The 14,508-nt window shown below is 35.8% G+C and overlaps 1 protein-coding gene across 1 annotated transcript; it reads left to right on the top strand.

The window, feature by feature from the left end:
* Positions 1-1,520: 1,520 nt before the first annotated feature.
* LOC121413458 (pre-mRNA-splicing factor SYF2-like) lies at positions 1,521-11,805 on the top strand. The gene is made up of 6 exons (XM_041606277.1): positions 1,521-1,597; positions 7,847-7,969; positions 8,574-8,699; positions 9,067-9,184; positions 10,128-10,317; positions 10,781-11,805. Exons 1-6 carry the CDS (start codon positions 1,577-1,579, stop codon positions 10,944-10,946), a joined length of 744 nt encoding a protein of 247 aa, XP_041462211.1. The 5' UTR covers positions 1,521-1,576; the 3' UTR covers positions 10,947-11,805.
* Positions 11,806-14,508: the final 2,703 nt, after the last annotated feature.

Genomic DNA, 14,508 nt, shown 5'->3' with positions numbered 1-14,508 from the left:
TGTTAATTTGAGCCCCTTTAATGTGCATGCACCGGGTCAAGCAGGTGTTTATCTTGTTGCCCGAATCAAGTTCTACAAGTTAGGATAGGTGGTTACCCTGGCTAGGCCGTCGGGATATCCCTGGGGGCCCCTTGAAAACATATTTTTTTAAATAAAAATAGCCCTTTATTCCCTTTAATTTTGTTAATTTGAGCCCCCTTAATGTGCATGCGCCGGGTCAAGCAGGTGTTTATCTTGTTGCCCGAATCAAGTTCTACAAGTTAGGATAGGTGGTTACCCTGGCTAGGCCGTCGGAATATCCCTGGGGGCCCCTTGAAAAAAACACTTTTTTTAATAAAAAAATGGTCTAAATAGCCCTTTATTCCCTTTAATTTTGTTAATTTGAGCCCCCTTAATGTGCATGCGCCGGGTCAAGCAGGTGTTTATCTTGTTGCCCGAGCCGAGTTCTACAAGTTAGGATAGGTGGTCACCCTGGCTAGGCCGTCGGGATATCCCTTGGGGCCCCTTGAAAAAAAATTAAATTAGAAATTTCCAACCCTTTTATTCACTGACTTATGTCCCCTAAAAAATCCTCGTATTAGGGCAAGCCAGCTATTTTATGGTTGCCCGAGACGTGCTCCACCTTTTAAACCCCCTAGCTAGCTTTCAAAACCCCTAATTTTTGAATATCGAATATCTGTCCAACTTCACACGCGTTTGAATATCGAACCTGAATATCCAACCAACTTCACAGTTTGAATATCGAATATCGAATATCCAACTAACTTCACGCCGGTAAAGTAGATCTCTTAATTGGGGTATGAGTTTAGTAGCTCTATCCTGCACCTTTTCAAGGACTTGAATGTCTTTAGATAAATAAGGCATGTAAGGGCACCACCAAGCTTGCACACAATATAGTCCAAATCATGTCATCTCTGTCTGTCTTCATAAGTTAATAAGTTCATGGTCATAATCACATCACATCAGGTACGGAAATGAAGGACTTCTGTAGATTTTCTGATCTTTACTTCATAATAATAATATTCATGACTGCTTTTATCTTTATTTTACCTCAGAATACACAGAACAGCAACAGAAATTACTCCAAAATCTCAACAAAATACGAATATTAAAAGGTCTCAAATCCTCACAAAACACGATCTCACTTCACTACAACTTACAGTTACAAGTGTACAATCAGTAATCACGACAATCCACACATCGTGACTGCTCTTCACCCCATCACACTTGATCATAATCCTCGCCCAGGCCCTTCCCGCCCGCGCCGGCGGGGTACGGTCGGCGGTCGATCAGCCGTACGGAAAACATTCACACACGCAGGATACAGGCCGTTAATTGCCACTAGAAACATGAGAATATAGACTTTGCACTACTTTAATCTACTATTTCGAGAGGTCAACATCTAACACTTTACCAAGATCTGGCATACTTTACTGACAGAAAACTAGAAAAAGGTGTAAATGAAACTTTAAAACCTCACCGGTCTGGCATGCAAAGAAGCGCAGCAATACGATTCGCCGTGTGTTGCTGCCCTCTACGTTCGTTGGTGATTAATAATTTTTGGACGCGCCGCAAAATGGCAGCTTCCTGTGATCAGGTAAGAATTTATTTTCCATTTTCTGTCACATACGATTATTTCTGGTAGAGTAATCATCATCATGGCGTGCTAGTATCTCTGTATAGTGTATTTTAGTCATAAATGTTGTTATTTTTGTGTTCATGTTGATGGCCCTGGCTTCGGCGGCATTCCTACTCGTCGCGATCCCGTCAACATCCCAGAAATGGCAGAAGCAGAACCACCGCAGCTCTCATCTGAGCAAGGAGCAAGCCAGCCGCGCCGGCGAGCTAGCGGTCTAGCTTGGACCTTGTTGTTTGGAAGTGCCCTTTCCCAAAAGCTAACGGCCAAATCGTGGTTTAGGAAACCACTCATAGATTTGTGTACGCGCATTTGTGTACAAAGTGAATGGAGGTGGAAATAGGGAACCGTGCGTGCGACTGAATAAAGCGCTGCTGTATGAAGTGGACGGTGGTTACCTATATCACGATAATGCCAAGCTAACATAGTCATAGAGGGCACATGTCTCCCAATCTCTAATCAGCACCAATCCACTCATCTTCGCTCCCCACCAAGGGAGCGAAGATGAGTGGATTGGTGCTGATTAGAGATTGGGAGACATGTGCCCTCTATGTTAGCTTTTGGGAAAGGGCACTTCCAAACAACAAGGTCCAATCTGGACTAGCGAGTTAGCGGCCTAGGTTCTAGTCATAAGATTGGTGATCACTGCTTTATTTCGGCGGGGGTATGAAAGTGCACTAGCGCCATACTAATCTAAAATCTGTCACCTCTCATTCTCAAAGAGCATGACTGCTATTAAGATGATAAAGTCATGTTTCAATGTAATGCTGTAAACAGGAGAAAAGGAAGTCTGCAGTGTTTTGGAGGAGTGAATTATATTTTTTAATTTATTTTTTTATTAATACAATTTTTTAGTTGCAACTTGCAAACGCCAAAAAAATGGAAAAAGTTCAAGTTCGTCTTTATTATTAGACTTGGAAATTTGCACTCTCACTAGTGCGAGGTTAGTATTGGATACTACTCTGGAAATTTATTTTGTTCACAACTTCAAGTCAATAAACATAAAAAAATGTCATATTAAAGTATAAAACCATAGTAGGCCTAGATCTCACTCATTCATGAACAAGGTTATGGTAGATCTAAGAATTATATACATCAAAAGTAAATACCCGTTTTACATAAAGACTAAAGCCATAAAGTCAGAAGTGTTAACATTAATTCCAAAAAGTTACTGTAGTCCACTTGTTCACTGCTACCACCCTGCCTGTGGGGAATCTAGAGGTAGGACTATGGTCACCCATGGGTTCATATCGTCTCGCGAGCGAAGGATTATCAGTCATACGCACGCGACACACCACTACACTTCGAAAATACAGTGGGCTTTTGCCCACATAAAATATTATGTATAAATAAATATTCCACATCCTGCTATGACACTTACCGAATCATTTAGATCCTTCCGTGACTTCTCCTTGAAGTTTCTTTCTAAAAATATGTATATTTTCTTGATCTTTAGTGAAGATTTTACGGAGATAGAAATCAGTCAGCGTTGATATCAATTTTGTCCTGAAGAGGGCGCGCGATTTATATTCATATCAAAGACACGACAAGGGAAAGAATAGGCACCTACACTATTTTACACGCATATCGACGCAAGGCATTACGCAAAGTCCGTGAAGTGTCCAATCTTTTCATTGTATAGACTTTGGTATACCGTATACGTATTATTGACGTTCGTCAAAGCTTGTACTGCTGGTTTCTTTCCAGGCACGTATATTATTTTCATTTTTTTTTATCAGTCATCTTTTTAAATTAATGCAAATGAGTGTTATCATCACCAATAATAATCATTAATTATGTTTTTTGAAGGTATTTCATGAATTGGTGCCCATAATTAGTAAATTAATCATGAGGATTGCGCATTCAAAGAATTTAGATACAGTTATAAAATTACCAAGGAGCTGAATCAAGGTTGTGAAATTATTAGCGCCACCAACGGGCTTCCTTGTATTTCCGTGGAAGAGACAAGCGAAGTCACTTTCGAGGCCGAGGTAAGCAAAATGTGCTTTTTTTATCGGATTATTATTTTGTTATTATTTTTATATTCAACAAACTCTTGCTACTTACCGGCAAGAGCCCCGGTGCGTAGCGAGAAGGAGCTTCGGCAAATATTACTTCAGCAATGAAGCGATGTTTGCCGACTACTTCGAAATCCAGGGTCAAACACGGTCTATTGTACGAGGTTAGTACATGTACTAACCTCGTACAATGTGTGAGTGGACTATGGTATGCCAATGTTGTACAGAGCACACACTTAAAAAATCAGTAAAATATCACTTTTGTGACCAAAATTACTAATTTCCATACAGTTGCAATTTATTTTTCATTACTATAACTTAAGAATAAATTTTTCATTCACCAGCACGCTCAAAAACTTAAATTTTGGGCATATATTTGTGTGCACCCTCTACTGGTGGAAAGTAATATGGCAAGAAAATTTTCAATTTTTTATCTCTATTTTTAATTAAGAAAAATATGATTTATAGAATCAAATTTAAATAAGAGCCAAGTTGTATGAATAATAGGTGTATTGGAAACTGTCAGTGTAAAAAAAATCAAGCATTTGCCCCAAAGAAAGAGAGAAAATAAGCCAAACATTGCCACCCTTATTTTGCCACACATGGAGATATATCTGAGAACAAGGTTATATTATAACCTTGTTCATTGAATGAGTGCTGTAGTCTAGATCTACTGCCTCCAAAAATACATGCGTGTTATCAGCATTTCATTAGTTTAAAAATGTCCTTCCAATAAAAATACTAAAATAGCATGAAGTATTAGCATGTTAAATCCTAATTGCTATACTGTTTTGCTGTCAATAAGAATTAAATTAGATGTGTGTAATCAATTTCATTACAAGGAGTCTAGCATTTCAAAATTCATTCATTTCAGATTCAAGCATGAAGTATTAACATTCAAGCATGAAGTACCGTAATATATAAAAATACCATGTTTTTCTGGTAAATAAACATCAGTTTTTCCCGGCTTCATAATCTTGAAAAGTCAGGTGCGGTTTATCCAAAGAAACATTTGATTGTCAATAAGCTGACTGTTAAGTTTGTTCATTGTTTGAATTTTCTGGAACAACCAAGAGACATATATATTTAATAAAGGCCTAATTATTTGTTGGTTAATAAGAACAATTTATTTTTGGTAAGACAGCTTTGATTGAAAAACTTCTATTAAGGTTGTTTGATAATATTCATTTAATTATTGATTTAATGTTTTTCTTTAAAAAAACCTGGTTGTTTTGTGATGAAATTGAAAACTTGTCTTTACAGCTAAAACTGCATGGAAAATGCTCTACAATTCAGATGTAATTGTAATCGGTTCTAAAAAAAATGCAATAAATTATGTCTTTTCTTCATTTATTTTCCTTTTTTTTCTCTCAACAATTCTTATTTACTTTTTCCCTTTTTATACTGTAGCTTTGATATTCAATACTGCCATTTCATGATCTTTTCTCTTTATTCTACAAAGAAATAATTTATATTCTTTGAAAAATAAAGTTTTCAAAATGAAGTAACGATTTTTTAAAATACCATCAATGATATACATGTACAATGTATCTTCTGATCTTTGAATGATTGATCAGTAAAAATGTTATCAACTTTGGTCTGCCATTTTTTTAACCACCTGATTTGGGGGCTGCTGCTGTTTATTTTCTGAAAAATTTGGTAGTTACATCATATGCTGGGCCTACGTAGGACATATAAAAACACCACGATTTGCTATGGATTATCTTGAAATTCATGCATTAAAGTGATTGGTTAACATTGGTCTGACTTTTTAAAAATCTGAGCTCGAAGGTCACACTTGTCACCTGTGTCTGTGATATGTTACAAAAATGAAGCCCAGAAAAAAAAATGCGTTCTAAAATAATTATTTACAATGAAGTGCTTCAAAAATTGAAATATAAAGTGACCGGAAACACCATCTTAATTTCATCCCTTAGGTGTCTATAAGACGCCTATTTACAAATTGGGGTTTGCCTTGTAGTTTTAGCTTTTCATTCTCAATAATGGTTGTTTTCATAGTTTATTAGTTCTGATACATGCACTTGTACACATGTTTTATCTTGGTTTGAGCATTTTTAAAATCAGCTGCTCACAAAGTTAAACAATACCTTTAACAGGCAAAAATTAATACTTTTCTTGTAAATATTGTCTGAGACTGACTAGCAGATCTAGTAACAAAGTAATTATAAAATGGTGATCACAAAGTGCCGAAATTACCTTACCTGGATTACCTGGATTTTCTTGAAATTCATGCATTAACAGGCAAAAGTAAATACTTTTCTTGTAAATATTGTCCGAGACTGATAATAGTAGCAGATCTAGTGACAGTGTAATTATGAAATGGTGATCACAAAGTTCCGAAATTACCTTTTTCAGATTTCTGTGAATTTTAAGTAATTTTCATTATGTTCTGAGGATTATTTTGATATAATTTTTATGGCAAAACCTGAGCTTTTAAAATATTTTTGTCGTATAAACCTATTATCCTACCCATGTATGCATGTATTGTAAGGAGGGTTGGGCTCAATTACAAGGTAATTGATCCATTACGTTAATTACATTTTTTTTAGTAATTGTAATTGTATTTGAAAATTTTAAAAGGTAAAGTAATTGTAATTGAAAAAAAATGTAATTGGACTTCAATTACTGTCAATTACTTAATTACATCAAATACTTTACAATAAAATTATGTAATTTATGATTTGATTTCATGACCTTTTACATAACATGTCAACTGATTGAACTGATTAAGCATCAAAGAGTGATCATGTACATGTAATAGGCAGAATCCATGCTCTTTAACTTGTCAGTTTCTGTGTATCTTACAAATGTAGAATTGTGTTGAAATAGGTGGTGCTAGTAAATACAGATAATCATACAGAATACAAATTTATTCCATTTATGAATTTTGTAGAAAGTATTTGAAATTGTAATTGTAATTGACAAAAGTAATTGGTTATTGTAATTGAAGAAAAATGTGATTTAATTGAAAAGTAACTTGTGTAAATGTAATTGAAGAAAGTACCGTATGGGCACTAGTATTCAACCCAGCATAATTGAAAGATTTTGACATATTCCCCAAAATATTTAGAAATAGGGAATTTATCTTAATTTCATACCTTTGTTATTTCCAGGGTAATCTGTTGTTGGTATTTTCTTTATCAATCTGTCGACTGTATGCGCGGAGGATCGAATTAAGCGGCGATGGCCTTTTGCACTGAATGGCACTAGTATTCAACCTAGTGAGGATAGATAGCAAATCTCAAAAGGGTTTAGATTGCTAAATTAGATTCATATTTATGTAAGTCTATGGCTTTGATTAATTCCCTGTTTGGTCTCATCTCAAATGGTCTAGTCCATAGTCGGATGGGACAAGGGCAGATTGAGAGACAGGGCCATCTTTCATCGCTAGGTTGAATACTAGTGCCGACGGATTGAATACTAGTGCCAAAAACCATCGCCGTATAATTCGATCGCCCGCGCACACAGTTGACTGGTTGAAGAAAAAATAATGGAAAAAAGAATAACCAGCATTTGCTCTTGGAAATAAGACAGGCCTGAAATTCAGGTTAATTCTATATTTATACATATTTGAGGAAACTCTCCAAACGGGTTGAATACTAGTGCCCTTACGTTAATTAAGCCCAATCCTGATTGTAAGTGTGAAGTTTGTGGTCGTTGCATTTCTCCTTTTATTAGAATTGAAACTGAATGGAACATGTATCTATCAATACTGCAGTTGTGAGCAAAAGTTTGCGGATGGGATAATAACGTATTTTATATCTCTGAATTTTGCTGCTCCAAATCTGAAGCATGTTGATTGAAAGTCATATTCTGATACAGGGCATTAAACATAAAAAAACAATACCAAGAAAACTGTTCCTTTGACTGTTTAAATGGTCAGATACACCTTGGTACATGTACCAGGAGTCGCGATATTGTCAAATCACCTGTATGTTCTCATAAGAATTAAGATGCACTTGATCATAAGTCAGCAAATATTGTTCATTCAAAGAAAGAATCAAGTTGAATATCCATCAATAATAGGTCCATGCTTTGACAAATGATTTATTTGTTTAATTTACAGGAGGCAGCAGAAGCTATGTTTTAAAGAAGTACACCCACATTGATTTGATTGGAACATGAGTTCAATAACATTGACAGTATTTTTTGTTGATTTATTTATTGATAGACCAAGGATGTTCCATCCTCTTCCTCAAGCAGACCAGGGTCATCGTCAGGGTCAGGGGTCAAATCAGAGGCACAGAAGAAGATGGAGAGAATGAACAGACTTAAGAACCTTCATCTCAAGAGGGTGAGTGATCAATATCACATCAAGCATCATGTTTCATTTATTTATTTATATTTATGTTTCTTTAGGGTGGCTCCATCAGTAATTGGTATACTGTTGTCCTTGGAGGCCCTACAACAAAAATACAAATGTTTAACAGGGGTATAAAAAGTGTACAATGTAAGTTATTAAAAGACAAACAAACTGTAAAGAAGAGAACGACACAAAGGGCCAGTTTATAAATTATTGCTATTATAACGCCAAAATAGAAGACTAAATGAGGATTCGGATTTAAGTTACAAACTACTGTTATAAACTCCTGAACTCCTGTCGTTTTATTGACTGAGACTAAATTTGTCATTTTGTAGAAAAAAAAGAAAAACATTTTCATGGAACCAGAAACTTGTAAATGACATAGTTGGAGACTTGGAATTGTATGATTTGTTTCAGGTATTGGAATATATTTTCAACATATGTGCATAACTTTTCAATGGGAACCTATCATTTAAATCACTTGTACGTGTAGTTTAAAATAGCCTTGAACAATATGAATGTATGTTTGCTAAATTTTGTACAATTAAGCCAATTTAATACTAAATATTTTTGTTATTTTGTTTCTATTTCTCAGAATGAAGCAAGAAAGTTAAATCATGTGGAGCTTGTTGAGGAGGATAGAAGGAACAAATTACCTGTTAACCATGAAGCACAAAAGAGAAGAAATGAATGGATTCTTAAAGATGAAGAAGATAGGAAGGTAAATATATTTGTATGTACTTGAGATGTAGAGCACCTCATTCCAATTTACATACATGTACTCATTATATGTACTCATTAAATCTTCTAATCAAGACATTGTAATCACTCTAATTGATTAAGGGCATTTTTATTGGATGTATGGGGGGGGATAGTCCCTATTGAATTTTTGAGTAAGGCTATCGAGGAAAATGTATTTATTATCCATGAGCAAACCTGGATGGTGTGTGTGCTAATTAAGTTTACATATCATTGTTAGTATTATATTAGACTAATATTATTATTATTATCATCATGATCATTGGAATCATCATCATCAACATCATAATTATACTTTGAATCCTATATTTATTTTGATCCTATCTTAGCAAGCTGAAGCTAGAGGGGAAGACTATGAAAGAGTGAAGATGTTAAATATGTCAGCAGAGGAAGCGGAGAGATTTGAAAGGAAGAAAAAGAAGAAGAATCCTGATCAGGGCTTTGCAGGTATGTCATTATCTCATCGTTTATTTAACCCATTATTGCAACCTTTACTCACTACTTTCCTCTCTCCCTTAATCCCTCTCATATGGACTTATCAACTTGATTAGGATCCACTTCATCATCTTTGAAATGATATTCAGTTCAGGGGTCCGTTGCAGAAAGAGTTGCGTTTAAACGCAAACCCTCAAAATCAATCGTAAGTCCCAAATGCGCGCTGTTGATTGGTTGAAAATCAAGTTGCGCATGATTTTTAGAGTTACGATTGATTGCAACTCTTTCTGCAACGGGCCCCGGGCCCCAGGCCTGTTACATAAACCTAAGTGATTGATCAAGGAGCTGATTGTTATGATTGATCATGCACAATAACCCATTCAATCAGTCATAGAAATTTGCCCTGTGATCGATCGCTAAGCACCATGTCACAGGGCCCTGATCACTTTCAATGTGCCCGTCTAGACGGGACGTATTATTGATCGTGCTCGGGGTCTGACCGTCCATCCGTTAACTTTTCCTTGGAAATGCGATAACTTCAGTTTGACTACCTAGGCTCATAATTTGATGTGTATGATACAAGCATGGATCTGGGAAGCCTATTGATTTTTAGGTCCAAAGGTCAAGGTCACAGTGACATGTTTTTATCTTACCCTTTTACAGTCCTTGTAAACATGATAACTTCAGTTTAACTTAAACTAGGCTCGTATAATTTGGTGTGTATGATACTAGCATAGATCCCAGGAATTCTATCGACTTAGCCTGCTTGACCAACAACTCCATTTTCCGCGCTACAGGCGGGCGTATTGTGTGCTCGCCTTAGCAACCTTTATCAGTGGCTATTAAACCAAACAGATGAAGCCAGATCTTGATGGTTTTGAGAGACAGAAAGAGAAGCTAGGAGATGACATCTATCCTGATAAATCTTATTTCTTCTAATCTCTATTCCTACCAGACTACGAACAGGCTACCTTCCGTCAGTATCAGCGTCTAACCAAACAGATGAAGCCAGACCTAGATGGTTATGAGAGGCAGAAAGAGAAGCTAGGAGATGACATCTATCCTGATCAAGATACTCTCACTCAGGTTGAATTCAAGGATACAGAAGAAGGCATTAATAGGATGGTGGATGACCTCAATAAACAGTGAGTTTTTCTTTCATGGAGGTGCCTCATAAACTCATTTGACATTCTAAGCAGTAAAAAAGAAATTCATTTGTAATAATAAATATCAAAAATTATATTTAAGAAATAATCATTTAGAAGTATTAATAAAGTACATTCTAAAACCTATAAATGGTACCTTGTATAAAAATAGCAATTTATTGCTTGTTTTATTGCATTAGAGTATTTTTATGCATATAGATACTATCATAATTGATTATCAATTTTTTTCAGAGCAATTGAATATGCAATTTATGTAAAATCATTTCATTGGTAACATAAATAATTTTATCTACTTTCAACGTTTGCAATGGCCGAGACCAGGCCATATGTTTTCTTCAATTTTAGGAACACCTTTCAGTTAATCTTTGGTTAGACTTTGATTTAGGACTCTTCAACTATAGTGGACTAAATTAATTGCTCCTTTTTCTCTGCTTACTCACAGGATTGAAAAGAGAGAGAAGTACAGCAGGAGAAGAGCGTTCAACGAGGAGGATGACGTTGATTACATCAATGAACGTAACATGAGATTCAACAAGAAGATTGAACGTTTCTATGGAAAGTACACTGCAGAGATCAAACAGAACCTTGAGAGAGGAACTGCTGTGTAGTCAAACACAACTCAAAGGAATTGAATAAACATTTAGATGGCTGTATGTTGCCATGGTGATATGTAAACAGGCTTATTCTACTACGTAGGATGACTCTGAGGTAATAATAGAGTTGTGATCTTGTAACCTATGAACTGTGAAATCCAAGTTGGTTAATGACTTAACCCTCATAAGTGGGGTCCTCCTAAGATGTCTAAGTATCTGTAGCACTCTGTGTGGTACGTACAAGCATGGACATCCCTTACGCGATCCGATTAAACAAACAGATGTGCAATGTTTATGCAGTGTCAGTGAGTACAATCTGGTTCTCTCTTTCATTGACATTTACCTATCGAATGGACTCACCAAGAAGATGTCCTCATTACTCGGCCCCTCCGATACGATGCTAGTGGTTATCTGCTTCCAGGTTCATAACTACATAACCAAGTTAAAGCACTAGCACCATTGCATTAAACCTCGGTACATGGCCCCTAGGAGATAGATGACTTGATAGATGTTTTCCTACAAGTAAACAATAAACATCTTGGTCCTTGTGCCAGTTTTCAGGAAAAGTTTTGCCCCTTGGATCTGGGCCTGGTTTCATGTCTAACATTTGCCTTTGATACTGTAGCTTAACACCATTCAAAAGGATTTTTATTGTGAGGCCACCAGGCATAATTTTTCTCCATGTATCCACAGATTTTGAAATCCTGAATAATTGAAAATTAAAAACTAAATATTCTTTAGGACTTGTAGATACTTGATATGTCTTTCTAGAATGACATGCCCATGTATACTAAAATCTGTAGTTGATGAACCATGGGAGACCTATCAATATACTTAATCAGTGATTTTGGCATCATACATGTATGAAGCTGTCCAAAACATATTTGGAATGGATATTTTTTTTATCAAACTTCACTACTGCAATATGTATGTAAGTAAAGTCAATATTATAGATTTTTATACTGTTTTAGGTTTATATGTTCCATCCTCTTCATGGGCACTTGATCTATAGTTCAGTGAACCATTTAGAAGTAAAACTGGCCTACTAAATGATTCAGAAATTCTGGATGTATGTTATTTTTATCACCAATTCCAGTCTCTATAAAGGATTTTGGATTTTGTTAACATACTAATCTTTATCCTCCATCCCCAAACCCTGCTATATTTACTTTGCATTTGGAAGACTTTATTTAATAGTGTTTCTCGTGGAACGAAACAGAAACATCCACTGGCTTTTTAGAGGGTATTATTGAATATATAGACATGTCATTTTATAGAGTGTAAAGATTTGTATCATTTTCAGGGTTCCCAGCCCATGAGGCTAAGTTACTGGTATTTTCCCTTTTCCAGTCAGGGAATAATCAGGGAATTTGATAAGAAATGCTAAAAATCAGGGAATTTTGATCAGCCCTGAAGTCGAAATCGTGGTAGTCAGTCAGACTCTATTATACAGTGCGTATCAAAAAAAAGTTTACACTTAGAAAAAATCCTGTAAAATTATATATTTGTAATATCCTGATGATTTTTCCACATTTTAGCATTGGTACAGATCCATTCAAGCAAATGACGATATAACTGTCGAAAAATATTTCCGCTTGAGTGAGCACCACTTACTTTTGAAAAGTTGGTGAAAAATGATTTGCGCAGAACTTTGAAATAGTTATGCGAATAAAAGTACACCTTAATCATGAAGAACACGTGGAATTTAGCTATTAAAATTGATTTTAAGATATCTTTTACCTTTTTAAACTTGTTTCCTTGCCCAAAACACTTCAAAGAGTGCATTGCGCCCCACCCCACTCCCCCACACACCGAGTCCATCGTGACGATATTTGCTTTACACTGAGCTGTGATTTACATGAAATGGCTTAGGCTTGATTTTCATATTGTTAATCATTGCCAAGCTTGGGAAAAGTGTGGAGAAACAAGTATTAAATGAAAAATGAAATGTAAAGCCACTTTAAATGATAAAAACTTAGTGAAAAGTGCTGGAGATGGCTGATATAAACTTTTGTTCAGATTCAGTTATGTCCTCAGATCCAGCTGGCACAAAAAGGGTGAAGGTTGTGCTTACTAAGTGTTAAAATTTCAAATTTGGGCGGCAAAATTGTTACAAAATGCTTGAATGTATCCGTTTTATTTCATATGGCGTGGTGTAAAAGTGCTTGGGAGATTTATGAGAAATGCTTCGCAGGGTGAGTTTGATTTCGCCCTTTACCCTTGACACAGCGTGAAAACAAGCATTTCTGCGCAAACAGACTTCTGCGAGCTTTACAAAAATGGACAGTGCTTACTCAAGGGTAACATTCTCTCGAAACTTTTACTTTCATTTGATAGATGAGACCCAAACCCATAATTATATGTGAAAAAATTACCCACATGTTGCATATGTTTTAATTCCCAGGGCTTTTTCAAAGTGTAAACTTTTTTTTGATATGCACTGTACATCTATATTGTTGCATATCAAAACAACATCCATGTTATGGTGGTACTAATTAGTTTCACATTATTGTTTATATACTGAAAATACATGTAGTTCACTGCAACAACTTAGAAAACATGCGAAACTGGGAATGGGTTTAAATAATTATCAGGGAATTTTTAAACTTCATCAGGGAAAAATCAGGGAATTTTGTCTTCTTGAAAAGCTGGGAACCCTGATTTTGATTCGCCATTGCTTGCTTGTTAGCCAACTTCCCATAACCAGAGCCACATTTTTCCCAAAACCCAATTCATCATCAGCAAAGCAATGGGTATGCCAGTAAAAATCAGCTGGCAAAGACTTGGCATTAATCCTGCTATAAATGCATTATGTGGATTTTCATCATCAATTGTTTTGTATTCAATGAAATTTGGATTAAAAGAACCTGGCAGGAGTTCTGTGTGGAAAAGAGTGGCTCAGACTATCGGAAAGGTCCATTAGGTACCTTTTCTGTTCCAGATATTGATACTTTAATAGTAAGTTTTCATTTAAAGCAGGAGGTAGAAATTTTTGTGTAGGTTTTATGCCTCGGATACATTCAAATTTGTGGATTTATTTGGATAGATTTCCAAGTAATGTTGAACTACATATTGCATCACCTTCTAGTGTCATACCTATGCATATACTCTGTAGAGGTAAATTGCCAATTAGTCTACTGACAACTCACCACATGGTCTACTTTCATTTAGTCTACTGACAACTCACCACATGGTCTACTTTTATTTAGTCTAATGCCATCCCGTCCATTAACATTTTGTCTAACAACAATGTTAGGTCTCATAACCAGTAGGTCTAATATCCATTTCATTTTCATACATTTTGCACAATTTAACACTTAGTCCAATCAGACCAAATGGTATATGGACTGAAATGGCTATTGGACCAACTGGTTATTAGATGGAATGGCATTAGACGAAATGAAAGTAGACCAAGTGGTGATTGGACGAACTGATGGTAGACCAAATGATAGTAGACAAGTTGGAAATCGGACGAATTAGCTTTAGACGAATTGGAAATAAACCCTCTGCAGATATCCTGCCCCCCCCCAAAAAAAAAAATAAATAATATATATATCAAGTAGGATAGTCCATGCCA

This window comes from Lytechinus variegatus, chromosome 4, assembly GCF_018143015.1.
Source record: "Lytechinus variegatus isolate NC3 chromosome 4, Lvar_3.0, whole genome shotgun sequence".
Classification (NCBI taxonomy): domain Eukaryota; kingdom Metazoa; phylum Echinodermata; class Echinoidea; order Temnopleuroida; family Toxopneustidae; genus Lytechinus; species Lytechinus variegatus.
The sequence above is the reverse complement of the archived record's forward strand: the minus strand, read 5'-3'. Positions and strand labels throughout refer to the sequence as shown.

What these genes read in the sequence shown, in the direction of transcription:
- LOC121413458 (XM_041606277.1), top strand. Translation starts at nt 1,577, where the DNA reads ATGGCAGCTTCCTGTGATCAG. An exon ending in AGAACCTTCATCTCAAGAGG is followed by an intron (nt 7,970 to 8,573) that starts GTGAGTGATCAA and finishes TCTATTTCTCAG; the next exon opens with AATGAAGCAAGAAAGTTAAA. An exon ending in TCCTGATCAGGGCTTTGCAG is followed by an intron (nt 9,185 to 10,127) that starts GTATGTCATTAT and finishes TATTCCTACCAG; the next exon opens with ACTACGAACAGGCTACCTTC.